At 35.5% G+C, this 26,706-nt stretch overlaps 3 protein-coding genes across 6 annotated transcripts; 1 reads left to right on the top strand and 2 right to left on the bottom strand.

The window, feature by feature from the left end:
• Positions 1–620: 620 nt before the first annotated feature.
• LOC112740889 (uncharacterized) lies at positions 621–14,941 on the top strand. Of its 4 annotated transcripts, none has more exons than XM_025789585.2 (10): positions 621–954; positions 3,750–3,867; positions 4,808–4,904; positions 6,091–6,197; positions 7,985–8,107; positions 8,245–8,398; positions 9,029–9,089; positions 9,178–9,545; positions 12,081–13,602; positions 14,054–14,941. In XM_025789585.2, exons 1-10 carry the CDS (start codon positions 827–829, stop codon positions 14,286–14,288), a joined length of 2,913 nt encoding a protein of 970 aa, XP_025645370.1. In that variant the 5' UTR covers positions 621–826; the 3' UTR covers positions 14,289–14,941. The 4 variants fall into 4 exon arrangements, with proteins under 4 accessions (XP_025645370.1, XP_072069648.1, XP_072069649.1 ...); XM_072213548.1 differs by having other exon boundaries at positions 683–954; positions 6,091–6,184; XM_072213547.1 differs by lacking the exon at positions 4,808–4,904 and having other exon boundaries at positions 653–954.
• Positions 14,942–17,291: 2,350 nt separating this feature from the next.
• LOC112740494 (uncharacterized) lies at positions 17,292–22,793 on the bottom strand. Its single transcript, XM_025789177.2, has 6 exons — positions 22,747–22,793; positions 22,599–22,668; positions 22,404–22,505; positions 18,060–18,165; positions 17,820–17,907; positions 17,292–17,620 (listed from the first exon to the last, which is right to left on the bottom strand). Exons 1-6 carry the CDS (start codon positions 22,791–22,793, stop codon positions 17,440–17,442), a joined length of 594 nt encoding a protein of 197 aa, XP_025644962.1. The 3' UTR covers positions 17,292–17,439.
• Positions 22,794–25,418: 2,625 nt separating this feature from the next.
• Positions 25,419–26,570, bottom strand: LOC112740489 (uncharacterized). The gene is made up of 3 exons (XM_025789174.2): positions 26,212–26,570; positions 25,838–26,139; positions 25,419–25,451 (listed from the first exon to the last, which is right to left on the bottom strand). Exons 1-3 carry the CDS (start codon positions 26,249–26,251, stop codon positions 25,419–25,421), a joined length of 375 nt encoding a protein of 124 aa, XP_025644959.1. The 5' UTR covers positions 26,252–26,570.
• Between the last annotated feature and the right edge of the window lie 136 nt (positions 26,571–26,706).

Here is a 26,706-nt window from a genome sequence, read left to right as displayed (position 1 = left end):
CAACAAAAAGTTCTTTCAGAAGTCTCAAACTTTGTAAGAAAATTTATCTTATTGTTGGACACCTAATATTTTTCTTTATTTTTTATTAAAAATATTTTTTTTCATTCAACTAAATTAATCTAAACCAACATTTAATAATACCGAAAAAAGCTCATAAAGTTATTTTTTCTTAAATAACATTCGTAGGTAAAAAATGTTATTTTTTGACTAATAAACTATAATTCAAATAGCATAATTTTCTCATAGAAATTGCGGATTCGAAATTCCTCCTAATTTTAAAAACAAAAATGTTATTTCCTGAATAAAAAAATAAGAAAATGACAAATAGATTTCTAACCTTTTGTTTCGCAGACATTTTTGTCCCTGATCATTGAAAAATATTTTTAAATCTCTGACCTTCATAAAACTTGGACGGATCAGTCCTTCCGTCCAAATACCTCCGTCTGTCCAAATGTCTTCGTCAGGAACTGATTTGTCCAAATACCTCAGTGAGGGACTGATCCGTCCAAATTTTATAAAGATCATAAATTTAAAAGTATTTTTCAACGATCAGGAACAAAAATATTCGCAGGACAAAAATTCAGTATCTATTTGTCATTTTCTAAAAAAAAATTGTGTGTGTAAAACTGTAAACGAAGTAAATAGAAAGTTTAATTTGGTCAAATTGATTTCTTTCCCACCCGTACTGAAGTCTTACGTAGTTGTTGTTTGTTGATGGTAGCACCTCCACCATCTCGCTCAACCAGATCTGAATACATACATCACTCTCACTTGTAATCACGATTATTCCGTTCATTTCTCTTGCTTGGATTGCAGCAAGTGAGAAATGCAGCGTGCTTCTGTCACCGTTGAGGAACAGCTGTTGCAAAAAGCGATCAAGGAAGAGTGTCCATGGGAGAACCTTCCCAAGCGAATTCAACTTACCCTCTCTTCCAAAGAAGAATGGCACAGAAGGTTAGAGTAGCTTCCTCATGCTTCCTTGCAAAATCTTCATGCTTTCAGTTGTAACCTAAATTAAGTCCTCACTGTTTTAAGATTTCTTGGTTGTTTAACTGTTTATGTTTGCCCTGTGTCTCTTTTATTTTCCTGTTTCCACTATCAAACGAGTTTCTGTTTCTGTCTCTGAGACAGTGCAGCCTAAGGGACTAAAATTCAGGGTTCGGAGTCTCCGTCACTTGGGGCTCTAATTACCATAATTTTTCTCGTGATGTGCTAAGAGATTGCAGTTTGAGAATGTTCTATTAAAGAGTGAACAAACTGGACAAGATAGAATTGAAAAAAGTGTGCATTAGAGGAAAAAGAAAGTTATAATAACATATGTGGTTTAGAGATAGGAAGAGAAGACTAGTAGAAGCACATAACTTGGTTTGATCAGCCCAACCAACCCTAATTAGTGGGGAAAGCAAGGGTACATAACTTTGTATGTTGTATCAATGAAAATAAGATACTGAGGTATGAGCCTGTTTGATTTGCATCTCCAGTTTTATCATTTTCAGGGATTTTGTTAAAAAAAATTATGAAAAAGATAAAATTGTCTTCTATTTTTGCCTAAATGCTATTTCTTTTCTGTATTTCTTTGAATTGTTTCCTTACAAGATTATTATCAGAACCCATTTGGAGAATCTTAATAAATTACAAAACCCATTTTGTCATCCAGTAACATCAAGTCAACAACTGCCTCTTTTATTGTTGCTGAAATGGCCCTGCAGTTGGATAGTGGTGCAACATTTAGTATTGAGCAATCAATATTTGAAAATTCCCATGTGTAGTTGCATATGTTAGACTTAATATGCTATGCAATAGCCTTTAATTTCCGAATGTGATCAACTCCCCTTTTTAAGAATTACTTGGTGCAAAGTTCTATGATTTTTCATTAGCTTATTTTTGTACAGAGTTTAATTTGAATCCTGGCTAATCCGTTTTCGGATTTAGCTTTACTTGTAGGAGAGGAAAAGAAATACATCCTCTGATTCTTGTAAGCTTGTTTCAACATGACTGGTCTCTTGCTAGATATGTTTCCTTTGCTTGTTTTTGGTAAATTGGAGGTAGGCGTACATAATAAATAGGATGGGATGGGATGGGATGGTACCGAAAACAATACAGGATGGACTGGATGGTGCTGGCACCAGATGGTGGTTACCAATGACTTGGGGTTGTTCCCGGTGCTGGGCAGAGGTTGCCAGTGGCATATGGGTGAACTTGGGTGGTGGTTGTGGGGTGACAGTATGTGGTGGTTACAGGAGTGGGTGGTGGTGGGATCTAGGGAGAAAATTGGGATGAAACATACTAGTCAATCCTGGATCTCGTCCGGCCCAAAACTGGGATGATGGGATCTATGGACATGGGATTTGAACAAAGGTAGACGCAAATTCTGTGATATGAATAACATCTATATCGTATATAACTTTTTTTTCTTTTTAAAAAAAGCAGAAAATCAAGAGAAACCATGTATTAAGCATCATAACTAATAATCCAAAATCTTAAGTTCTATATTTCATAGTAGTTCCATAATCCATACTAAATAAACTCATAAAGTCATAAAGTCATGAAGTCATAAATCCTAATTTAAGTTGTCAATAACCAATCATCATGATAGAAGGGCAGTGAAATTACCCATATACCTCCCTTAAAACCATCATAGAAGTTGTTATAAAGAGGCAAAGTCGGGTTTCAACACCCGTGTAAGATCCCAGTTGCATTTGCTGAGAAAGGCTTAGATTTTGGCCCAGATCACACCAGGATCCCAGCTGGGACATCTGGAATGAAAAAACCTAGATTTCATCTGGTCTCTTCTCAGATGCATGCTGGGATGGGATTGGTTGCCGAGATCCCATGAGATCCAACGAGATTGACTACCGTATTGTGGGATGAAATAACCAACTTAACTTAAAATTATTATTATTTTACTAGATTAGGCTCATTTAAAATATGGACAATTTTATGAGGAGGTTTTTGTGTGGAGAGAATGAAGACGAGTATATAATCTACCTTAAAAAATTAAAAAAATAAAATGACATATTCTTCTAAATAGATATCTAACTATTTATCAAAGAGAATCTTCATTCTCTTTTTTTCCCTCTTTACCATAGCATGCACCTTAAAATATTTGTGGAGCTACCAAAAAATAATTTAAAAGAACTAGGCCACTTTGTACTTGGTTAGCTGAGTTTTAGCTGTTGCCAAACACCCCCCTAAATTTTCACTGGTTTGATGAATCTTTTCCTTGGGTTATTAGCTGGAAAATCAAAAATCTATTATTATGCAATGTACACTCAAGAAAATTCTCATTCATTCATGAGTAGTTTATTTATTTACTTATCTATACCCATTATGACGAGGATTAAGGTAGATTGATAACTGTTTTGGTCCCCAATTTCAGTTTACAATTTTATCCTTATTGTTCATTGTAAAAAATAAACACATAAATGGTTATAAAACTGTTCTCCGGTTACTCATTGCTCCCCACTTTCTGAGAAATAAAACTGTCCAGTTTCTTCATTTTTTCTCAGTTTCACATTTAAAAAAAAAATATAGACATTATATCTTTTTTGTTATTTCTTTAGATTGAGATCAAGTTTTCAATTATATTAACAAAATTTTAAAAATTATTTCTCTTGTGAATAATAGATATTCAAAATATGTCACACATCAGTTTTTGGTTTTCATGTGTTGATTCCTTGACTATACATTTTAGAAGTACATAATTAACATTTCCTTTAATTTTGTTGGCCATGGGAATTGCTCTGCAGGATAATTGAAAGTTGCATAAAGAAGAGACTCCAATGGAATAATTGTTTTGCTCGAAAGGTTTGTAGAGAAAGCGAATATTATGAAGACATGATGCAGTACTTGCGGAAGAATCTTGCTGTATGTGCTCTACTAAATACCTGTCTCGTTCTTTTTACTGCAATTTGTATATTAAATAAATTGTTCTAGAACTTTATATCCCTAATTAATTGGAGTTTTAATGCTGAAAAGATAAAATAATATCAACATTTTAACTAAAATAGCAGGTTACTGTAGTTTTTGGATAATGTTTTGTTAAAACTAGTATCATGTAAGACAGAAAATATGGTATAAACTCTGTATATAATAAGGAATATGATAATCCACTAGTTGGGAAAATAAACCTCAGAAGCATGCAAAGTATTATGAACACGTATGAGATGTAGAGAAGTAACAAGAAATAGTCAGGGCATAAATGAGCCCTTCACCGTAATTCCAGAAGTTACTCTTGAAGAACTCCTCACTAATGGAAACTATGGTCTTTGGAAATCCATAAAGCAAAACTTCCTCCGTAACAAACAATGCGGTCATTTCCTTGGTGTGAAAGAGGGATGACCTTGAGCATGTTTGTTGAGCCTATCAACATCAACCAAGATAATTGGCTTTGGCAGTCCTTTCAAGAAGTCTGTTGATAGTGTCATCCTGTGTGGTATTAGACATAGGAAGCATTTCCACTTATTCACCAGGAATGGAATTTCATTTTTTTTTGTCAAACTTCATATGCACGCACATATTTCTGGATATTGTTTTGCACTCTTTATTGAATCATTTCAATAGTAGGAGACTCCTTGGAGCAACAACTGGTTTATCTTCATGTGACCTCAAGGTCACAGATTCAAGCTGTTGAGTTAGCACTGACACTTGTGTACTCGGCAGTCCCTTTATGTTCCTGAATCGTATTTTATCTAAAATTTTAAAAATTCAATGCAAGATGTATATACTAGTTAAATATTGGGCAGTGCTCGTGTATGCTTTCATTGCAAGCCACCTGTATTTATTTATTTATTCCTTTCTTTCGCAGCTTTTCCCATATCATCTAGCCGAGTATGTCTGCCGTGTCATGAGGGTATCACCTTTCAGATATTATTGTGATATGATCTTTGAAGTAATGAAAAATGGTATCTTTTACTTGTTTAATTTCTCTAGTGCATTTGCTCTCCATGATGGCTACTTGCAATGAAGTGTTTTGTTTTGTTTTTTGTTTTTCTCTTCCTCCTCCCCCCACCATGTGTCTGGCCATCTTAATGAGCCTTTCTAATACCAATAAAAATTTTGTATGATATATTTTCTGACTGATGATTCATCTGTAACTTGAATGGATAGAACTGGAATGTTAGATTGTTCTTAAATTGAGAGTTGCTTTAATAATCCTGGTTGGTTGTCTACTTGTCTATCAAAATCTTTTCTGTAAATTCGGGTGGTGTGAATAAGTAGTTGGTAAATAGGAATGTCCCTGAAGTCAGGAAACTTATGTTTGAATTTGAAAAGCTTATTCCTGTTTTTTCTTTTCCCCTATTTTTCTGGTTATAGGTGATGCTTCTAAGTTTAAATAGAGGGAGCAAATTGGTGCTATAAGATGAAATGTGATATGTATTGATTACAGGTTGATGGTAGTATATATATAAAGCGAGCCATATATGTGAGGAAACATATCATGAGGTGATCATATGCCTGGCAATAATGCAGACCTTCTGTTGAACTTGATGTCGATCCAACAGCCATTATGGTTATAGCAACTTTAGTTTGGGATTGTTTTATTCAAAAAGCAATCACGTTAGGGAGAAGGGCTTCTAGTTGTGCGGTTTCCTGAGTATGCTTGAAAACAAGGGTTAGTGCTAGTGTTTGGAATTAATGATAAAATGGTTAAGAAGACAAGAGGCTTATGGAGACCAAATAGTAAAAAAAGGAGGGAAAGGGGGGGGGGGGGGGGGAGGTTTACAAGTAGCTACATCTTAGAACTTCTGTTAATCTCAGAAGTTATATCACAGAACTTATGTATTCTCAATGATAATGTTACTAGTTACACATGTTTGTATATACGTATAGGCATTCAGTTTAGCAGGTTTCACATGAAACCTATACCACGCTCTATTGTAGGTAGCACTCTATGTTGTAACTTCATTACTTGCCTTGCAGCCTATATTTATTTCTGATTCGTTGTTACTGTATATTATAGTCTGCCAATCAAAGAATCCACTCTAGTACCTGTGATGCCCTTCCCTTCCCTTGTTATTTGTACCAACCTAATCTTTATTTGCAAGTAAGCCTGTTTTTTGAATTTATTAAATGTTTAATTTTACGCAGAGCAACCTTATGACAGCATTCCAAATTTTAGTGCTGCGGATGCTTTGAGGCTTACAGGAATCGGAAGAAATGAATTTATTGATATAATGAACAGGTGCAGATCTAAGGTACTGGATTGATTTATGTAGGCAAATATTAATATATAATTGGTACTTGGATTTCAAGTCTATCATTTTATGTTTGACATCAGCTGTTGCAATGTTGTGCCTATCACCAAGGTATCAATCAAGAAAGACACTAGGTCAAATCTGATTGCCTAATCATTTGGTGAATTGGTTGTATTATTATTTGGTTTCTCTTCCTAGCTTAGCCTTTTTGAAATGTTCATGTTTACCAAGAAATCCTCCCTGATTCTAGGAAGTGATTCTCTTAATTCTAGCTATTATACTTCGTTAATTTCTCTATCAGGAGGAGACATTTTTTGTATAGAATAATCTGAATCATATTACCAAACATTTCAAGTTGCCATCAGACAAAATCTGTGTGCAGTGCCTCATATTCACAATCATGGCTGATAGTTTGTCAGTCACTGAGGGTACCCTTAAATGGAGAATACCATTCAATTCCCACGTATTTAATAACTCAACTAATTAGAGGGTACTGTTTGCTTGTCCTACGCATCAGTCTCCCTCCTGGCTTTTGACCATCACCATTTCATCCAGTGATCTTGAGGGCATTCCCGATCACATTCTAGTGTTCCGGAGTGTGAATGATTTGGTACACGAGCTTATGGGTGACTTCATGTATTACCAAACAAAATACTAGGACCATGTTTGTTTGTATCTCTATCCGTAGTGTCTACTTGTCTCTATAGTTTGTCTCGGGGAAGCCTCAAACCATAGCGTAGGTTGCTTTTGGATTCTATCTCTATTAGAGAAATATGGAGACAAGAGACATAGACAAAATGGCGAAGATGGCTATTTTGTCTTCAGTTTTAGAAAGTACAGAAAATACACGAACTTTCTGTCTGAGACCAAAATTTTGATGTCTCTGTCCTTGTATTCACAACCAAATGAGTTTCAGTATACAAACACAGCCTAGGGTTCAAGGCCATGGAACACGGGCAAACATATGTTTTATGACATTCAATATGTTACTTCGGAACGATTGCTTGTGATTTTCTTTCTTAATGGGGTTTAGAGTAGGAAACTTTGATAATTAGGAAAATAGTAAAAAGTAAAGTTGAGATATAAAATGTAATAACTTCAATGGAGAAATGTAGGTTTGCCTTTTATGCAATCATATACCACAACCAGACTGGATGTGGTTGATATTTCTGTCTTCATTAGCAAAATCTACATGTCATTTATGATGCATGGACATTGACACCAACCTGGGATATGACACGATACAGGATACGTGGACAAGCGAATTTTAATTTCTTATAAAACACGGGAACACGACATATATGTAAAATATAAAGTATTTTTTAGAGTAATGATATTTTGATATTTATTGATATTAAAATATAAATTAATTTTTAAACTGTTTTTAATATTTTTTTAATTATATAAAGTATTTAAAATATTTTTGTTTTAATAAATGATAATATATACTATTTCTAAACTCATTTTAAGAATATATGTTAAGAGTAAAGTTGGACACACTGACATATGGTATTTAGGTGTGTCTAAGCGTGTCCAGAGAAGAATTTTTTATTTTTTATTAAGATGCAGTTGGACACAGAAGACACGCGTGTTGGATGAGAGTCGATGAGTTTCGTGTCCGACTCGTAGACACAGCAACTCGGCAAAGTGTCCGTGCCTCATAGATTATCATTGTTTAATTATCTAGGGAATGTATCTTAATTCTGGCCCTCATAAATTTCAATTTGATTTTCATAAACATCTCTATGTTCTCAAAATTTGGATTTTTTTTTTCTTGGGTTTTACAGAAAATCATGTGGAAATTGAACAAATCAATTGCCAAAGAACTTTTACCAACACAACCTGTGGATTTTCCAATTGAACCGTGGTGGGGAGTTTGTCTTGTCAACTTTACATTGGAAGAATTTAAGGTGAGTTGTGCTTAAGACCCTTTGAGTATGGAAGAAGAGTTGTATGTAATAATGTTGTCACTTTTGTTAATTGCAGATAGTTGTATATTCCCTTGTCTTATAGTTTCTTTTTTTTTTTTCTTTTCCTGCTATTTTAGAAACTCTCAGAAGAGGAAATGGCCACAATAGACAAAGTGTGTAAGGAAGAGGCAAATTCATTCATCTTGTTTGATCCGAATGTTATCAAGGGTCTTTACAAACGGGGATTGGTCTATTTTGATGTTCCTGTATATCCTGATGATCGGTTTAAAGGTGTGTTCTATGTGTTAAAATGTGCTCTATGTTTTACTCTGAATATCCTTAGAGGTATATTCACGGAGAATTAAAGTTTTAAGCTTGAAGCTTAGGATATCCCTTACACATCATGGTCCAAAGCATATGCTAAACTATATGGCAGAGAGTTGTACATCAGTCATTGTCCCTAACAATTTTTTTGTTTTGGTTGCACAAACAAATTGGCAAAACCAAAATATAGATATATCTTCTGTCATTTACATTAGTTTCTACTCAACCTCATGCACAACTCTTTTGTCCATTTCTAGGTAATAGTAAGTATATTCTAACCATTCCAAACTCAATACTGTCTAAAATAATGATACTAGTTATGTTTCTGTATCTTGTGCCTTAGCTAATGATTGGTCAGCTGTGTAGTTAGTAATTATGGTGAATTAAATTTTGTAAAATATTAATAGTTGGTGTGCTTGTGTAATCATTCTGAGGCTTATAAAGCCTATTGTGTTGAGAACTGAATGGATGTAGTGTACTGAGCAATTATACTTCATCAGTAATATCTTTTTATTTTGTGTCCTTGTGTGGATCATTTACTTGTTAATGGCTATTTGATCAATTGGCTTGAGAATTTTTATATTTATGGTTGTTCAGTTTCTAGGCTCGAAGGTTTTGTTTCCAACAGGGAGCAGACTTATGAAGATCCCATTGAAGAGTAACATTTATTTCAGTCTGTATCTTTTTTGTTAAACTTGCTTTACGTACATTGCGTCCCTAATTCTAAGGTTTTCCTATTCTTCCAGGTTATTATATGCAGTATTTGTTGTTTCAAATGAAAACGCATCTGTTACCGAATTGGCAAGTACCCTACAGGCAGACTTGGCACAACTGCAGGCTGCTGCTTCTTTTGTATGTCGATTGGGATGGGCAACGAAAGTAATTGATCCAGCATCTATTCTTCAAGATACAAGTGCATCTGGGTCTCGTAGAAGTATAGTTAGCGATGAATTTGGTCAAGCCCTTGAGAATATGGTTATCAATAATGATTCCAACCGGCAAGGAGATGCTTCAAGTTCCGGAAATTACGGTCCACGTCCTGCCTATACACGTGCAGCTTTCATAGTAGATGCTAATATAACATCCTATCTTATGATGGGTTCTGTTTCACCAGGTTTCCTTTCACTTCTCCATCATGCTGAAATTTATTTGCTAATGATTCGCCAGCTTTCGTTGTTGATTTTTGAGCATTTTGTCGATAAGATAATAGATAGGAATGGACACAGTTTGATAAGTTTAATATTTATATTGTTCTCAAAATAAAGGAAAATGGTAGCTAGGTTGACTACAGAGCTTTTTATTATCCGTCATTTTGCCTATATAGCTCTAACCACCTTGTGTAAAATATTAGTGCTAGAGGTATCTTGCATCCCTATGAGAATAATGGAGCCCTGGTGTCATATTAGGGGACAATATTTCCTAATAAAATTAATATTGACTGTGAGTGAGCCCTAATAATCAAACTTGCAAAAGTCTGTGCGAAGTCTCTCTGGTTTCTTTGCTTATCATATAGGTTTTCTAGTTATATGTTATACAAACCAAGCTACTGAATGAGTTGTATTCCATGTAAATAGGCACTATAATTTCTTCAATGTAAAATGGGATAGCACTTACTGAGTTACTGTTATTAATAAGTCCATTTCCAATTCTAATGGATTTGGTTTTATGCATGATCATGTCTATTCAACATATAAATTCGTGAACTAAAACTTCTCTCTAGTAATGCACATTAGAAGTGAGTACTTTCGAGTAGAGAAAATAAAATATAACAGCGCCAGATCTTGAGGGTCTGCCAATGCTGTTCTAAAGAGGCCCCAGAATTGGGGTACTTTATTTTGTGGAACTACTTTTTCTGTCTCTCACTTTTGGTCTCGCATACATTTTCTCTCACCTATTTTCTCATCACTTAACCACATCCACCCCAAACTTTAACTTCTTCGTCCATTATCAAGGTTAAGAACACTCCCTAATGCTACTTCTTTCTTCTCTGGTGACCACAATAGTTGATAGAGTGAGTTGAAGAGTGAGCTAAGCAAGAGTCTAGAAGAGGTAGAATCTGTTAGATTGTTAAGAGTTGGTAGCAGATAGATAGATCTTACAACTAACTAAGGTATGAAAACTCCCTTCTACTCCTTTGTAATAGCTTATTGAATAAGCTACTCAGCTATGTATATAAGCAGTGAACTGAGCTTAAACTCAGTAATATAACACAATAAACATTCATTCTCAATTCTCTCAACTCTTTCTTCTCTCTTCTATCTCTCCTCTCCTCTCTCTCTCTCTCTCTCTCCCCTTTTCTCAAACTCTATCATGGCATCAGAGCTTCAGATTGCAAAAGCATGGATCCTCCGCCAATGCCACCGCTGGGAAATGTCTCTGCCTGCGGTTGTGCCTCTCTCACTTTCTCTTCCGAATATCTCTCTCTGACTCGATGATCAGAATTTTCTTCTCTGGCGCCATCAAGTCCTATCGGTAATCAAAGGCAATCGCCTTTTCAGTCTCGTTGATTGGTGTGCTCTTCATCCTCTGAAATTTATGTTGCTGGAGGATGCTCTCAATAATGGTGCATCCGACGAGTTTGAGCTCTGGGAAGAGAAAGATTAGACAATCCTCATGTGGTTGATGTCGATGATGACTGAAGGGTGCTCACACTTGTTGATTGTGAGTTTTCGTGGCAAATGTGGTAGAAACTTGATCTTTACTTCACGTCGCAGACAACAGCACACATGCAACAACTGAAAGTAGGGTTAAGCATTATAGAGAAGACTTCGCAACCTCTGAAGGAATGTCTCCTCTCTCACACTTTTCTTTTTCTTTTAATTTAACGTGACTCAGTGGTGGTGGTGGCTTCTGCTGTAATCACCACTCACTATCCTACTTTTGTACCAGTTTAAACTATCGAATAAAACACCAAAACCCCAAAATAGTATGACTTCCCAAACATTGAGTGGCATGTCTTGAAAATAACAATAACACCGGTTTAGGTTTAGGTTTATGCTTTACTTCATATTTGTTGGTTATCACGGATTCAACTTTGGGGCTGCCTAAATTGCAAAAGAGCCAGTGATTGAGAGCATTGATGGCAAAGAATACTGACATAGTTGATGATTTAAAAAATAGGCGAGTAATTAATTTGGCTTCTACCATATCAACTTGAGATATTGAATGGTTCTAAGATTTCGGGCTAGATAATGAAGGGTATTGTGGTGGTGATTTTCATCCGATACAGCACATACTGATCCTGTTGATAAATAATGAATTTGTTTTTGGTTTGTATGTTACACACACATACTTCTGCAACAAATGCTTTATTTTCTTTGTTATTCTTTTAATTATATTTATTTATTCTCTGCATTGTTAGCGTAATAAAGTTCAAGGAGAATTTTTTTTAAAATAATTTGATTAACAATTAGCAGCTAATTCAACTTCCATTGACCACATACTTCCAGAAATAAGCAATCAATCTAAGGTTAATAATCTTCATTACATGATAATCTATTTCATTTTCTTTTCATTGATTTCCAAATCCATTATTAACTTGTTCATGCTTTTTTTGTATTTGTACTGTATACCAATAGCAAAACTATTATTCTGTGGTGCTATTATGTGTACTATAGTCTGACCATGTTCTCCCTGTAACCTATTTCAGGCCTGAAATCTCATGCTGTTACACTATATGAAGCCGGCAAATTAGGCCATGCCAGCATTGCTGATCTTTGCAGGGATCTTGGCACTCTGGAGGGTGCAAAATTTGAGGGAGAGCTGCAGGAATTTGCAAATCATGCATTTAGCCTGCGTTGTGTATTAGAATGTCTACAAGCAGGTGGAACTGCATCCAATGAAAAAGAGGAGAAAGGTTTTAACAAGATGGATACTGTCACTTCATGCACTGATGAGTCAAGTTCTATGAAAGCTGAAATCTCTCTGGCTGGGAAATCAGAATACTCTGTTATTGCAGAACTTAGGATGAGTGGTGATAATTTAGATCTAGATAATTCGGCGGAGGCTTCTACTTCATCAGAAGCAGTTCATAGTAGTGCATTTGCAACCCATTCTACTACTTCGTTAGATGATGCAAGTATAAGTGGGAAAAAGAAATATCGGGTAGACATTCTCCGCTGTGAAAGCTTGGCTTCGCTTGCACCGGAAACTCTTGATCGTTTGTTTCTTCGTGACTATGATATAGTTATGTCCATGGTGCCTCTTCCTCATTCATCAGTTCTTCCAGGATCCACTGGTCCAGTACATTTTGGTCCTCCCTCGTATTCTTTTATGACTCCTTGGATGAAACTGGTATTATATTCGTATGCAGCTAGTGGGCCTCTTTCAGTTATCCTTATGAAAGGACAGTCTCTGCGCTTGCTTCCTGCTCCCCTGACTGGTTGTGTGAAAGCTCTCATATGGTCTTGGGATGATTCTACAGTAGGAGGCCTGGGAGGAAAGCATGATGGAAATTTAGTAAATGGAAGTATACTGCTGTACTGTTTAAATTCCCTTCTTAAACATTCGGCTGTCCTGGTGCAGCCGCTTGGTAAGTTTGATCTCGACGAATCTGGAAAAGTGGTTTCCTTGGATATCCCTTTGCCCCTAAAGAACTCTGATGGATCAATTGACCCCTTTGGAGAAGATTTAGGAATAAGTGAAAAAGAAAGCTCAAAGTTGAATTCTCTCTTGACCGACTTGGCAAACAAGATTGAACTACAAACAGTTGGATATATTCGCCTACTGAGATTATTTAAAGGAGCAGATTCAGAGCAGTTCTCACCCGCTAAAGAGAACTATGATTGGGTTCCATTGGGTGTTGAATTTGGGATGCCGCTGTTCAGTCCAAAGTTATGCAATAGTATATGTAAGAGGGTAGTTTCATCTCAGTTGCTTCAATCTGGCTTATTTGGTGAACACCATAATGCTATGCAAAGCTTAAGAAAAAAGTTGCATGACATTTGTGCTGTGTACCATGCAACTGGTCCTGCTGCAAAGCTTCTTTACCAGAAAGAGCAAGTTAAGGAATCTTCACAACTTCATATGAACTATGCTAGCGGAAGATGGAAGCCACTTGCAGAACCTTCGTCTCTGATTTCAGGAGCAACTAGTGAGAATCAAAGGTTAAAACTTGCTAACAGGCAGTGCTGTGGAAGTGAAATTTTGTGCTTTGATGGCAGCATTCTTAGGTTTGTTAAACTTCTACAAATTAAGTTCTTGAATATTGTTGAATTTATTTTATTTATTTATCTTTTTTATCAGAGGAATCAATTATCACAATAAATTTGCTTGTGGAGTCCTTTACCAGTTTAAAATTGAAAGTACAATAATTTATAAGAACTTCATTTATATAGCTTGTATTTTTGTTTTTGCTGTATTAGTTGACAGAGATATAATCATTTATGTTTTTCCTCCTATTAGTTTAAGCTTTTGAGAAAAATGGTATCATAACATGGTATCAGAGCTTCTATGATCGAAATGTCTAGAAAATTCACGCAAATCCAAAAAAAATCTCTTGCATGAGAGGCGTGTTAGAGATATAACCATTTATGTGATTCCTCCTATCAGCTTAAGCTTTTGAGATAATTAGTATCATGATATTAGTTAAATACAATTCTCAGAAACTGTATAATGGTGCAGGTCTTTTGCCTCCCCTCCTGGCTATGAAGCTGCGACAAAGCTCAATGAAGAAGCGCGGCAAGTTGACACAAAATCTGAGGCAGATGAAACTGATAGTAAGGAAGTAACGCTTCCCGGAGTAAATCTCATTTTTGATGGTTCTAAGTTGCATCCATTTGATATAGGTGCCTGCCTCCAGGCTCGTCAACCTATTTCCTTAATAGCAGAGGCAGCAGCAATCAGTTCCACAAAGTAAATCTCAGCCTCTAATCTAAATGTGTGCGCTTGTAACCTACATTTTGAATACTAAAATGGACTCAGGTTTCTTGTTGGCTTTCCACTTCAACAAATTCCTACCACTTGCTAGCACACAAAAAGGAGTAATGTAATCAATTTCTTTGATGGGCTTTCGATTCTGTAGCTCTTTCTGAGCTGGGGTTACTGCTAGTGCTCTGTTGATTATTATATTTGTACTTCGATGTTTATCCTACCCCCAAATTGTTTCATTTTTTCGAAGTGTTTCATATTACGTTCCTGGAACATGAGTATTGCAAGTAAGGTATCATGTTTCATTTTGTCTTCTAGCACTTCAGGAAATGACAACACTAGCCTTTCAATCAGAGAGAAAAAGACGGAAAAGTTCACCTTTGTAAGTGGCAATGCAGCTTTGTTCTATGGATACTGTAGTCTGTAGCCCATTGAGCAACACAAGTTTTTGGGACGTTTTATTTTTTATTTCTTTTGGGTGGCGTGGCAAGTATTTCACGGGTCTATTATTTAATATAATTGTAATGTCTATTCATATTTATTAATATATAATAAGAATGTAGGGATGGTTCTTTGATTGACCCATGGTGCAATGAGTTATTTATTATTAATAAGAATGTAGTGGATGTTTCTTTGATGCTATGTTTGGTTAGTGTATACCAAGAGACAAAGATAGTGAGACATAAATTTAGAAGACAAAGACACAAAATACATATGTACATATTTTAAAATACATATGTACATATTTTATGTTTGGCAAAGTAAATACACAAGACACAGAAAACATTAAAAAGTCCATAATACCCCCATTATTTATCTTCACCACTATCATCTAAATTTTTCATCTATTACCATCTATTTTTCTCTTCTATCACCATTCATAACCAAAAACCAATAATTCAAATAATAGAAAATTTCAATAATTTCAACAACAAATTCATCCATTAATAACAGTAAAAACGCTACTTAATAATCAATTTAACAACTCTAAAGTTAAAAAAAAAAAGAAAAAACTGAAACAAATATGACAGAAAAGTGTGCAGAGAGTAAGAGCGGAAGAGAGACGACAATGGCGATCTCGAAGAGAAAAAGGGAGAGAGGCGACAATGGCGAACTCAAAGACGGAGAAAGGGAGAGAAGTAGCAGTGGCAGATTCGAAGAGGGAGAGAAAGAAAGACAGATCTGGAGGCAACAACGGCAGAGGGCGACGACAATAGCGATGAAATAGCCAAGGAACAAAGAAAAAGAGAAAGAAAAGAGTGGAGAAAGAGAGGCGGCGGTTGTTTAGCGGCAGAAAGCGGGGAAAGAAGTGACATATGGTGGTGGTTTGGGTGGGAGAGAGGAAAGGAAAAGAAGATCTGACGGAGGTGGTTTGGAATGGTGGCAGGAAGAGAGGTGAGAAATAGAAAAAAGAGGAAGAAGGTCTTTCTGATGGCAGAAGGAGGAAGAAGATCTGGAAGGATATAATTGAAAAATAAATGTAAAAAAGATTGTGTTCCACCTCCTATTGTAGTACACAAATTTTATGTATTTGTGTGCTTCCGTGTCTATCTGTGTATCCATACAAAATTTATGTCTCAACAAACAAACAATGGACATGTACTATTGTGTATGTCTTACTAACCAAACGCTACCTGATTGACACGTGGTGCGATGAGTTATTTATTAAGAATGTAGTGGATGGTTCTTTGATTGACATGTGGTGCTATGAGTACTCGACAAGTATGTATTCTGGTTGAATGACACGTGGGAGATAAGAAAACACAGCAGTACCATGTCGCACAACAAATTTTTTGTACAACTTTTTCTTGTTTGACAAACGAAATTTAAAATTTGAAATTGGCTCGGCTGAAATTTTTCTCAAACAAAAAAGCTTTTAAGTAAGATTTAATCTTTTCTCATTTCAAATTTATGATTTGAATTTCTTGCGCTCTTATTCCTAATTTTCTCTCAAAATCTATCATTTTCTGCATCTCTGAAGAAGTAGCTTCGAGTTTTTGGGACTCATTCGGTGTTTCATAGTCCGATTTTATGCGACTTTCACCTCCTTACCCTATCGGCACCGGTAATATTGGTACCATCTACCTCTGCCGCCTTAGATGACTTCCTCTCCTTCGAGTACGATAACTACAACAACAACGTCGACAATGAACCCTCTTAACAAAGGATCGTCTTGGAGTGCCTAACTACAAGGAAGTTAGCATCGTGAACATTAGCGTCGCAAGTCCAATATAAGCTAGCCTGGTCCGACTCGCATGAAATCCTAGCCCCAATCTTGCACAGTTTGCATTTCATCATATCTACCTTCTCTAATCTTTATTTTATTTCAGTTCTCAAATTAGAAAGATATATGCATTTCATCATATCTACCTTCTCTAATCTTTATTTTATTTCCATTCTCAAATTAGAAAAATATCTTATTGTTTTTGCTCTCTACTCTTTTCTCTTAAGTGTGAAGGAAAAAGATAAAGAAAGAAGAAAAAATTGTAAGTTACATTGTCTTATTTTATAAATGAGAAACTTGAGTGATGTTGGAAAGCATTATCCAACTGCCAAATGGGCTGTCATGTTTCAAACAAAGAAGAACAAGCACAAACAATAACACATAATGACCCTTCTACTACTACGATTATTGCAACTAGCAAGAGAATTAAAGTTCCTAACCATGTAAGTTACTATAAGTTGTTATTATTATAAATTATGACACCTTTTTGAATTTTAGTTCATAAACTAATGGCTATGGCATTGGTGAAAATGATTTGTTTGGCAATTTTTGAATGGTGTTCATCATGCCTCAATCCCAAAGAAGCTACATTCCAGGTGAGTTTTTGTGAAGTTATTTTCACTATTTCATGACATCTTATATTAGTAACATACAGGACTTTGAGCGCGACAATTCTACAATGAAAAATGTATAATAACTTAATACCCATAAAAAAAGAAATTACTTTGACAGAACGTTCTAAAAAAATAAGATAATTTGCAAAACTCATTTTGGCCCGTGGAAACCTTCTATTCATCCTACCAGTTATAAGTATATATAGTAGCATAAAGAGTACAAGTATACAAGAAAAATCTCCGATGGCAAAAATTGAGAATAACGGAAATCAAACAGAGAAGCAGCCATCGATTTTGCTTCTTTAAGTGCAAGGCTGAATTATCCGGGAGATACACCTGCAAAGCCTAATAATTCTCAAATATCCAACTCCCACATTCTCAGCTGCACTTCTTACTTGAGATACAAGGGACAAAGGCGAGTCATGTTCCATGCCGGTATGACCAAGTATTTGAGATGGAAGGACCTTTGCAGGATAAGCCCCACTGCTCAGACACAATTTGTCCAACCAATTAGCTTCTTTAAAAACAAAACACAAATAAAACTGATCTTCCGAATGAAATTATTAAATAATACTAAACACGTTTAGAATTAATGATAGAAATAAGGATTTACATTTATTTTTTTGAAGGGGGGGGGGTGTTGGGTGTATTAGGAAAATAGAAAGACCACGGCAGGACCTACCATTTAATGCATGTCATATCAAAAGTCACCTTCACTTTCCTACCACTACTAAAGTCCATGAAAACTAGCTGCAAATCAAGCTGTTGACCTGCAAAACAACATACATTAAGTGAAACTACAATTAAGTCCTTGATCAAGACTCTCAAATTGCAAGGATGTAATTCCTATCAAGAATTTTAAGACTTTGCTGCATATAATTGGGAATCAAACTCCAGAATTCAGAAATAGAACTTTCTTTACCAGAATGGGAAAAGAACTTTGCCTGGACCAGATTTCTAATTTCTATGCGAGATAACTGAACCTCCTCAACCACATCTAGCAAATTACTCAGAAGTGAACTAATTATCTGCATACAATAGCAGGTCAGTGATAACAACAATAAATTTCAGCAGAATCCAGCATTCATCCATTTCCTACTCTGATAATTGCATGCTACAAACTTGTAAAAGCAAGCATTTAGCCGAAGAAATTTAAAGAAAAATGAAATTCTAACTAGAAACATAATTGCTTGAGCCTGAGATTCTTCTGGCCAGCTACCAGGATTATTAAATAAAATAAAGAAACAAATCCTCAGCCTGTCAGCCAGATAAAGCAACTAAAATATTAAGGACGCAAGCTTTCTTAGATTTTACAACCCAGCCCGTGCAAAAGGTTTGGCTAAGGTATTATAAACCCCACTTACAAAAGAATGCATGGTCAAGGACCGTCCATAATAAGATCTAATTTATTAGAGAACACAATGGTTTTTATATCAAACATACCTGTCACACAAACTTCCTTTTGGCTTGAAGTATGAAAAAGATACATAGATGCACCTCTCTTGTTCAAGCCTTTTATTTATAAAATGCCGACTCGAATAGCAATTACTTGAGCTTAGTAAGTTGAATAAGCCCAATTTAGGCAAGGAAGAAGGGAATGCCAATTGACATGATTGGATATTATGGCAGAATACCTTCAAAATCAGATCTCAATTTCAAGAAATTTATCACTCAGTAGTTTCATGAACTTATACTAAAGGAAGACCTTCAGCAGACAAGTTCTCAAAAAATATTAGTGCATCCCCATATCAGTTTTTCCATTGTTTTCTAATAGTTCTGCAGAGCCAGCATCATCAAAACCTTTATTAGTATACCAAACAATATCCAGCTATCACTCCTAATCAAGCTTATGAACACCAGAGGCCCTTCCCAACCACCCTATGGCTGTTGATCCAATACTTGATTCATTACCAGCTCCATTATGGCATAGTTCAGACATTTATGAACCCCTGATAAGTATGGTTTTTCTTCCATTTTTTATCCATGACAGCAACTTTGGCATATGTTTCTATACCTTCATCCAACAAACAGGCAATCAAACTTGAACGTTGGCAACAAGCTCTAATGAACAAAACTAATAGCATTGAAAGAAAATCAAACATTGGATGTTGTTCTATGCATCCATTGCCAAGATGACTATTGTGCACACCATTCTTGCCATTATTGCATCCAAATCTTGGCCTTAACACACCAGATTGATGTCAAGAATGCATTCCTCCAGGCTGACCTTAAAGCACATTCTTTATATGGATTGAAACAGGCACCAAGGGTATGGTTTGAGAAGTTCTAAACAACACTGACTGGTTTTTCTTTCATACAAAATCAGTATGATCCAACCATTTTTATAAAAAGGACTTCTAAAGGAATTGTGGTATTCCTTGTTTATGTACACGACATTGTGGTGATGGGCTCCAATCAAGAGGCTATCTTTGAAATCAAGCAACAGCTGCATTCAACTGTGACGACCAAGAAAATAAATAAATAAACAAATAAAAGAGACACTAGTGGCCAGATTTTCTCACGCACTCATTCTTTTTTCTTGTCCATTTCTTCTCCTTTCCCGAGCTTCTACCTTTGTGTCACCCATTCCCCTTCTCTCCTCTCTTCATACCCGTTTTATTCTTTGATATGCAAAACTCATCTGGTTTTTCATTTTATTACTCTTTCTGCACTGTATCAATATTATATACCCATCATTTTGTACTCTATTATTTTAGCTTACATCTTCAAAACCCCATTTGAAGTAGCCTAAGCTTGAAGAGGAAAATCACTCTTATATGGAAGTTTTGATGATTACTTGTTTAGTTGTTTTAAGTACTTAAACTAATATTTTCTTAAATTTTGATTATCTCCTGTTAAATCTTGTATCTGTGGGATCTGCTGTGCATTCAAAGAAGGCTTGAAACCCCAAGATATGTGAATGTATTGATTGAAATTATGTCTGGTGACACTAGTCGTTTTTTCCTATGAAGTCTATCTGAGGCTTGCTAGGTACGGATGTCTCTATGCACCAATCATGGCTAGACCAAGTCATGACATCAACTTTCAACAAGAAAGATCTTGGGCATCTCAATTTTTCCTTGGGGTTAATGCAAAACATAGAAGAGATGAAGGTTAACTTCTACCAGACCCATCTTTTTACTAAAAGTTGGTTGGTAGTCTTATCTATGTAATCCACAGTTGACCAGACATCTCTTTTGTTGTTCACATAGTAAGCAAATTCATGCAATGCCCAAATTTCCATCTTTCAGTAGTGCACCACATTATGAAAATACCTAATGGCTTCTGACTGCAACTTGAAGCATATAGTGATGCTGATTACACACAGAAATCTACCGGTTAGTGATGCTCCAATTTTCATGGAAATGCAAGAAGCAAGACTGTCAGACATCCACAGAAGTAGAATATCAGTGTATTGTACTTAACATGTTCTGAGGTTATTTGGTCGCCTGGTGTTACTTCTAATCCGGGTTTCTTACGAGCTCAACCAACACCACCCCATGCTGACAACACAAGTACCATCCAGATTGCAACACCACGAATGGACAAACTAGAGGTAGATTGCCACTAGATCCATCAGGCATCTGACCACCAAGTTATCACTCTACCTTGGGTCTCCACGTCCATTTAAGTGGCAGACATCTTCACAAAATCCTTGCAACGTTGTGCCAAATTCCTAATTAGCAAATTGATGCTCATAGATTTTTCCAATATCAATTTGAGGGGAATGTCATTAGAATTGACTGGATATTATTGTAGAATATCAACAGAATATCTGCCATTATATTAGCAGATATTCCAGCAGAGATTTGCTCATTCAAATCTGCAAATTCTGTGGGATTACACATCTGTATTAATCAAACTCCATGGTATTGTGCATCTGTAATTATGTAATAATATCCTAAATTAGGTTAGCCTACCTATAGGTTAGCATTTGAAACTGATGTGTAGTTGTGTACTTACTCTATATTAACTGGGCTGAAGACAAATTATCATTTAGTCAGCAATGTGTGGGCAGCGTGAGGTGTGGAGAGTTCATTAGAGGAGATTTCAATCATGTGAGTGGGTTAAGCAGGAGGCAGAGCAGATTTGAAACTAGATCCGAGAACCTAGAGGCTGAAGGGCTCCTAGGACTTCTATCTTTCATTGTCATTTACACATCTTCTGCAATTGTTCTCATTCAAAATGCAGGAAACCTTGCTACTATTTGGGTTTTAAACATGTATTCTTCTCATCCTTGTGTAGGACTGTTCAAATAAACTGGTTGTTAAACTGATCCGTAAGCATACCATTACGAAAAAAAGGGCCTGGTTTTTTAAATAGTTTTAAAACTGAACCAATAATTTTTGAAGTGGTTCCAAACCTGTTTCTAACCAGTTTGAAAATGTTTACACTTTACACATCTATTTCAAACATTCCCAGTCTAACAGAAAAATAAATGAACCACTATGCACTACCCATCACACCCCATAACCCTGAGTATGACTGAATTTGTGGTAAATGTGCACAGCAGACATTCATCTTTACCACAAATCTAGTGTACAAAACTAGTAGGAAGGATAACCGAATGATTAGAAAAAAGTTGGGGTTAGCGTCAGATAGAGGTGAAACAAGCACAGGTACAGGTTGATTCAGAGTAACCAAGCAAAGACATCCCTCTAAGATGAAGAAGCACTGCCCAAGAAATATTGCTCAAAGAGTCAAACTCGGGTGGCAAACCAGCCAATGATAGAGAAATGAAGAATTACTCATATTTCCATTCTGCTTTCCAGAATCAAAATTTGGAGAACTTCAACCAGGCGACCTTAATATGCCCAAATAAGCAAGATGTAGACTAACCCAATTTTTTAAGATTGAAATTCTTAGATATAACAGCATAAAATAGCTTAATACCATTATAGGAATAAAATGTAGAAACTACTGGTCTTAGATCACATCTAAGAGTTAAATCATTAAATGTACAAATATCAAACTAGTATGTAGTTAAAAGTGTTAAACTATGCCTATTAGCATAGGATGATGACAATTGTCTCATAATTATAGTGGCTGTAAGTGTTAGTGTGTTACATTCCTAAGCAGTTAGCCAAGGCTCAGCTACTATCCTCAGCTCTTGGCTTTAACTATAAATCACATTCATTAAATTCATTCTCCTATTGGTTTGCCTTGTTTATATCAAGCATATTAGCCAAACGAAAAGCAATTTGTGGACCAATCCTTTTAAAAGGGGAAAATATGAATACATAACTAAACAAATGGAGTAATTTACCTGTGTTTCTTGTCCCAAACTTATTGAATCTGTGCATTTCTTAGTGGTATGGGTATTTAAGACAAATTCAAATGCAGAACAAGCATTGATGTCAGGAAAAGTCTGAAACGAGACACTTCTCCATATTAGAAAATAAAAAAAAATTATGAATACTGAATATTGTAATAAAACAGCTAACTTGAAAAATAAAATTACCTTCATAATGTTCACATCATTCAAGTCGTTTGAAGTTATTATGCTAGGTAGACTGGCATTTACTGCAAACCTAAATTCCACCAAACATATACTTAATGCTTCAAGTAAAATAAATAAATCATGGAAAAAGAAATCAAATATGGCTAACCTCTGGATGACATAACCACAATAGTGAGAATAATTTGTAACCACCATCTGTGTGCTCAAAATCTTCAATAACCCATTGCTTAAAGAAAAGGTAGAAGCAAAAATCTTTGTCAGTAATGGTATCTTTATATATATATATATTGCAAGCACAAAAAAAATGTTGAACCTTAAACTCTGAAATATAACTTGTTAGACATTCTCTTCTGGATATAATCACGAACAAATTCTATGGTATCAATATAGCTTTGAACCCCTTCAATCTTGCAAACACTATGAAAGAATTCACTTAAGGATTTTGCTTTACAAGTCAAATTTTCAAGCTCCTGCCTCAGTTCGATCACCTTTTATCAAAAAGAACAAGCATTAACCACTAAAATATCATCAATTGAAAAGAAAAAGCGAACAATAAATTAAATCTATCATAGAGTTGCACCAATGAACACAAAGAGAAACTAGCAACAACATATAAGGAAAATACATCATACTTTCCAACAGGAAATTCACAAATTAGGTGAAATACTAAATTAAAATATTTCTTTATAACAGTGATCTGTTGAAAGAGAGAGCACAAGTTATATGAACTGTACGGTTTTAATTATGCACCTTAACTGTTTTCTGGCATTCTTTTCATACTAACAACAGATTTGGGAAGAAACTTGTTAGTATCTTAGAATATCTAGATATACAGTTAGTATAACATGGAAATTTTAAGAATATCAATTCTTCATGAATCAGTGGTCCATTTCTATTTACAAAGTAATTATAAGAGTTGTCGCTTATTTCCTTTATTTTTCTTTCTCTTCTCTCCTTTTCTTGTTTTCTTTTTTTTTTTTGGTAAAAGAATATTATTCAATTGGGGAAAAGAACATTGCAAGAAGACAGGAACTTAACAGGTCCTCGAAACAATCAGAAAATATAAAAGATAAATGAAGTGTAACTTTCTTATCTTAATATGTCCACGAAAAAAAAAAGGTCCTGTTAAATGATCATTGAGCTTTACACTAGACTAGATAGAGGACAAATGTCTTTCTTTTCCCATAAAACCTGTTAATCTGAATTCTGATCTAAGGACTTGCTGGAAAAGACATGTTGTACTGTTTCTGGATTTCCCCACACAGCACACATATTAGGGGAGATAGCCTCATATTTCCTTTATATCTCTATTCTAAATTGTTTCTAACACAAAATAAGAAACACAAATACACACTATTAGTACTACACTGTCCTTGACTATCTGAGCTTAGTGTTGCAAAGATGATAATGTTGCGTTACATAAGTAGATGCACTGGTCAAAACAGGATTAAGAACAAATACATTATAAAATTGTTGGGATAGCACCATTATTTAAAAGATAACACGAGTTTGCTTGGGTGCATCATTTTGATAGGATTATTAAAACAATTGCATATGTATATATCCAATCAAAATCCTGACATTTTCCCTCAGAATTGAGCAAGCTAGTAGTGATACGATATCATTAGCTTGAGTTTCCACTGCCACACTCTTAGATAAGGATGCCATGAAACGCAACTCCATTTCCTTAGACTCCTGAAGGCCATGGTTCAACTGCTGTACTTTTTCTGTACAATGAAATTTAGTACCACCACCAACCCGGTGCAGCAAACATCAAACGTAATAGAATACCAGCAATCTGTCACGCTTCATATGCATTAACTGCAATTTAGCCTTCTCATATGATATATTAGCATCAGCATTCTTCCTTCAACATATCTGCTAGGTTATATAATCTATCATTACAGCAAAACTGTTCCACAAACATAATGTGAACCATTTTAAACTTAGTGATGCAGTCAAAGATGTTATTAGAAACATTTGGTAGGCTATTTTCTAAGGAAAACAAGAAACATACAAAGCATGAGACACGTCAAATAACATATGTTATTGCTTAATATAATAATCTGTTTAATACATAAAATGTAAGTTTCCACAATTAAACTCAAAATGCAAAATTGACTATAATGTCAGACTGAGATGAAGTCAAGAAAAAAGAGATGAAAAATTCTTCCATTGATATTAAATTTGATAAATACTGAACAGAATAATTTCATGCGTTAAAATAGCATATCTGTACTTCCTAATTCTACATTTCATGACTTACCATTCGTAAATTTAGCCTATCAACTGACGGAGAAGGAAATGTTGTGTGCTGCCCGAGGAACTTCTTGAGAAACTGCAAAGTACTTTAGAAGTTAAGGGCTCTAACAAAAATATCAAAACTAAAATTGATTCTTATCATAAAAAAATACCCATACACAGCCCAGTCATTCCATGTCTGATCTCTGAGCTTCTCTCCACGCTCATGTAAATCGTCTTTGTGCTCCGAATTAAGTTGTATAGCATATTCCCAATTGGACCTCTGGACTTCTTATATCCTCCCAAATTTGTCTTGTCTCCATCACCTGGTAATTGTATCTCAAAACCCTTTCTTTTCTTCTCAAAAGAAAACTCCAAAGCCAGACTTGGTAACAGGGCTCAGAGCTACTTTGGTGCCCCTCGGCAGTTGTTGTCAAGATGGCAATGACCATATGAGTTATCTTTTATTAGACAAGTCTTGCATATTACTGTTCAGCAGTTCACTCGAAGACCCATAAAAGATGGCGACAGAGTTGGAGTTTCTTTGCTAGGATGTGCTCATGAAACAAAACCATATTACTAGATCTCAGCTGGTTTTCTCTTGGATGCACTCTAAGAAGCATGAAATCAGTTGACAAAAATGAGGATTAAAAATCGAAGAAACTGAAGTCAATCATCTTAAGGCAAGAAAGTTCGCCTTCCAATAGGAGTTAGCTTTTTAGGTTGGCTAAGATACCTTTTAGACATATCCAGTACATTTCACAAGGGTCAAATTTTCAATTTAACACAGGAAAATCTAACCATAGCAAAATTGGGCAAACTGAAGTAGATTTCGTAAATTTAAAGCTTTTGAAATGAGATGGATTAAATACTAAACTTTATATCAACAAAACTCTCATCATCATTATAATGACCCAGATGCCCCTCAATACAATATTTTCAGAACATATGTCTTTATACTTCCATAATCATGATAACATAAATCGCTTGCATTTTACCTGTGAAATCATACAATCTGTACTAGTCTTTACACTGTTTTCAAACCCAGACAACCCAAATCCATCAGCTGCTGCGTCTGAGTTGCTCTCAGCATCTTGCCCTAAACCACTATTAACAGATTCATTATGCTTTTTCAGCTGCTTCAATTCATGAGAACAAGTCCTTTGGCATTCCACATGTTGTGATCGCTTCTGGTTCAACATCACAGGAGAAGAAAATGGATTATCATATGTAACACTTGCAACATCATCTTTCCTTTTCTCAACTGTGCTATCTGTTTGGTCAATCTGCAGGCAAGAAGCTGTGATTTCCCCAGTCTTAGAATTTTTGCCACTCTGGAAGTCAACAGAAATCAAACTAAAAGCTTGCTCACCCGTTTTTGAGTCAACAGTCTGTTCATTATCAGTTAGCATCGCAAGGTTCTAAAGGAGTCAATCCCATGGGAATCTGTGATGATCGAACCTTGATTCATCCTATTCCCTTGAGTTAAACCATAGAGATGCTCATCTAAAGAAGCATTTCGAGTTTCAACTTGATTGTATTCACAATCTTTTCATTAATGTCAGACATTTGTCCTCTGTCTTCAAGATTACTTCCCTTCACCTGGGCAACACCATAACCAAGTTTTGATTGAACTGAGTTGCCCATCATTAGTGGAGTTCTTGCACTATTAGCAATAAGAAAGTCTAACTCTTTATGGATTGCTGCACTTGCACCTTCAACAAACTTCTTGGTTTCTGCAGAAGGTAACAAGTATCACCTAGTATGCATTGTAGTTCAAAGATGCACCACTGGATGCAATGACAGCCACAAAATTATCATTATAAACTATGCATTCTACAATCTTATGGGCGTGTTTGGTTGTCCA

This window comes from Arachis hypogaea, chromosome 14, assembly GCF_003086295.3.
Source record: "Arachis hypogaea cultivar Tifrunner chromosome 14, arahy.Tifrunner.gnm2.J5K5, whole genome shotgun sequence".
Classification (NCBI taxonomy): domain Eukaryota; kingdom Viridiplantae; phylum Streptophyta; class Magnoliopsida; order Fabales; family Fabaceae; genus Arachis; species Arachis hypogaea.
The sequence above is the reverse complement of the archived record's forward strand: the minus strand, read 5'-3'. Positions and strand labels throughout refer to the sequence as shown.

Bases quoted from the DNA above. Each gene is read 5' to 3' on its own strand.
- LOC112740889 (XM_025789585.2), top strand. From the start codon at position 827: ATGCAGCGTGCTTCTGTCACCGTTGAGGAACAGCTGTTGCAAAAAGCG. The intron at 3,868-4,807 runs GTATGTGCTCTA...TTTCTTTCGCAG, and splicing joins ACTTGCGGAAGAATCTTGCT to CTTTTCCCATATCATCTAGC. The intron at 8,399-9,028 runs GTGTGTTCTATG...ATGGTTGTTCAG, and splicing joins TCCTGATGATCGGTTTAAAG to TTTCTAGGCTCGAAGGTTTT.
- LOC112740494 (XM_025789177.2), bottom strand. From the start codon at position 22,793: ATGGTGGTTACAAATTATTCTCACTATTGTGGTTATGTCATCCAGAG. The intron at 18,166-22,403 runs GTAAATTACTCC...TATTGTATGCAG, and splicing joins GTTTGGGACAAGAAACACAG to ATAATTAGTTCACTTCTGAG. The intron at 17,908-18,059 runs GTAAAGAAAGTT...GTTGTTTTGCAG, and splicing joins AAAGTTCTTTTCCCATTCTG to GTCAACAGCTTGATTTGCAG.
- LOC112740489 (XM_025789174.2), bottom strand. From the start codon at position 26,251: ATGCTAACTGATAATGAACAGACTGTTGACTCAAAAACGG. The intron at 26,140-26,211 runs GTGAGCAAGCTT...GGGAAATCACAG, and splicing joins GACTGTTGACTCAAAAACGG to CTTCTTGCCTGCAGATTGAC. The intron at 25,452-25,837 runs GTAAAATGCAAG...CATGCTTCTTAG, and splicing joins CAGATTGTATGATTTCACAG to AGTGCATCCAAGAGAAAACC.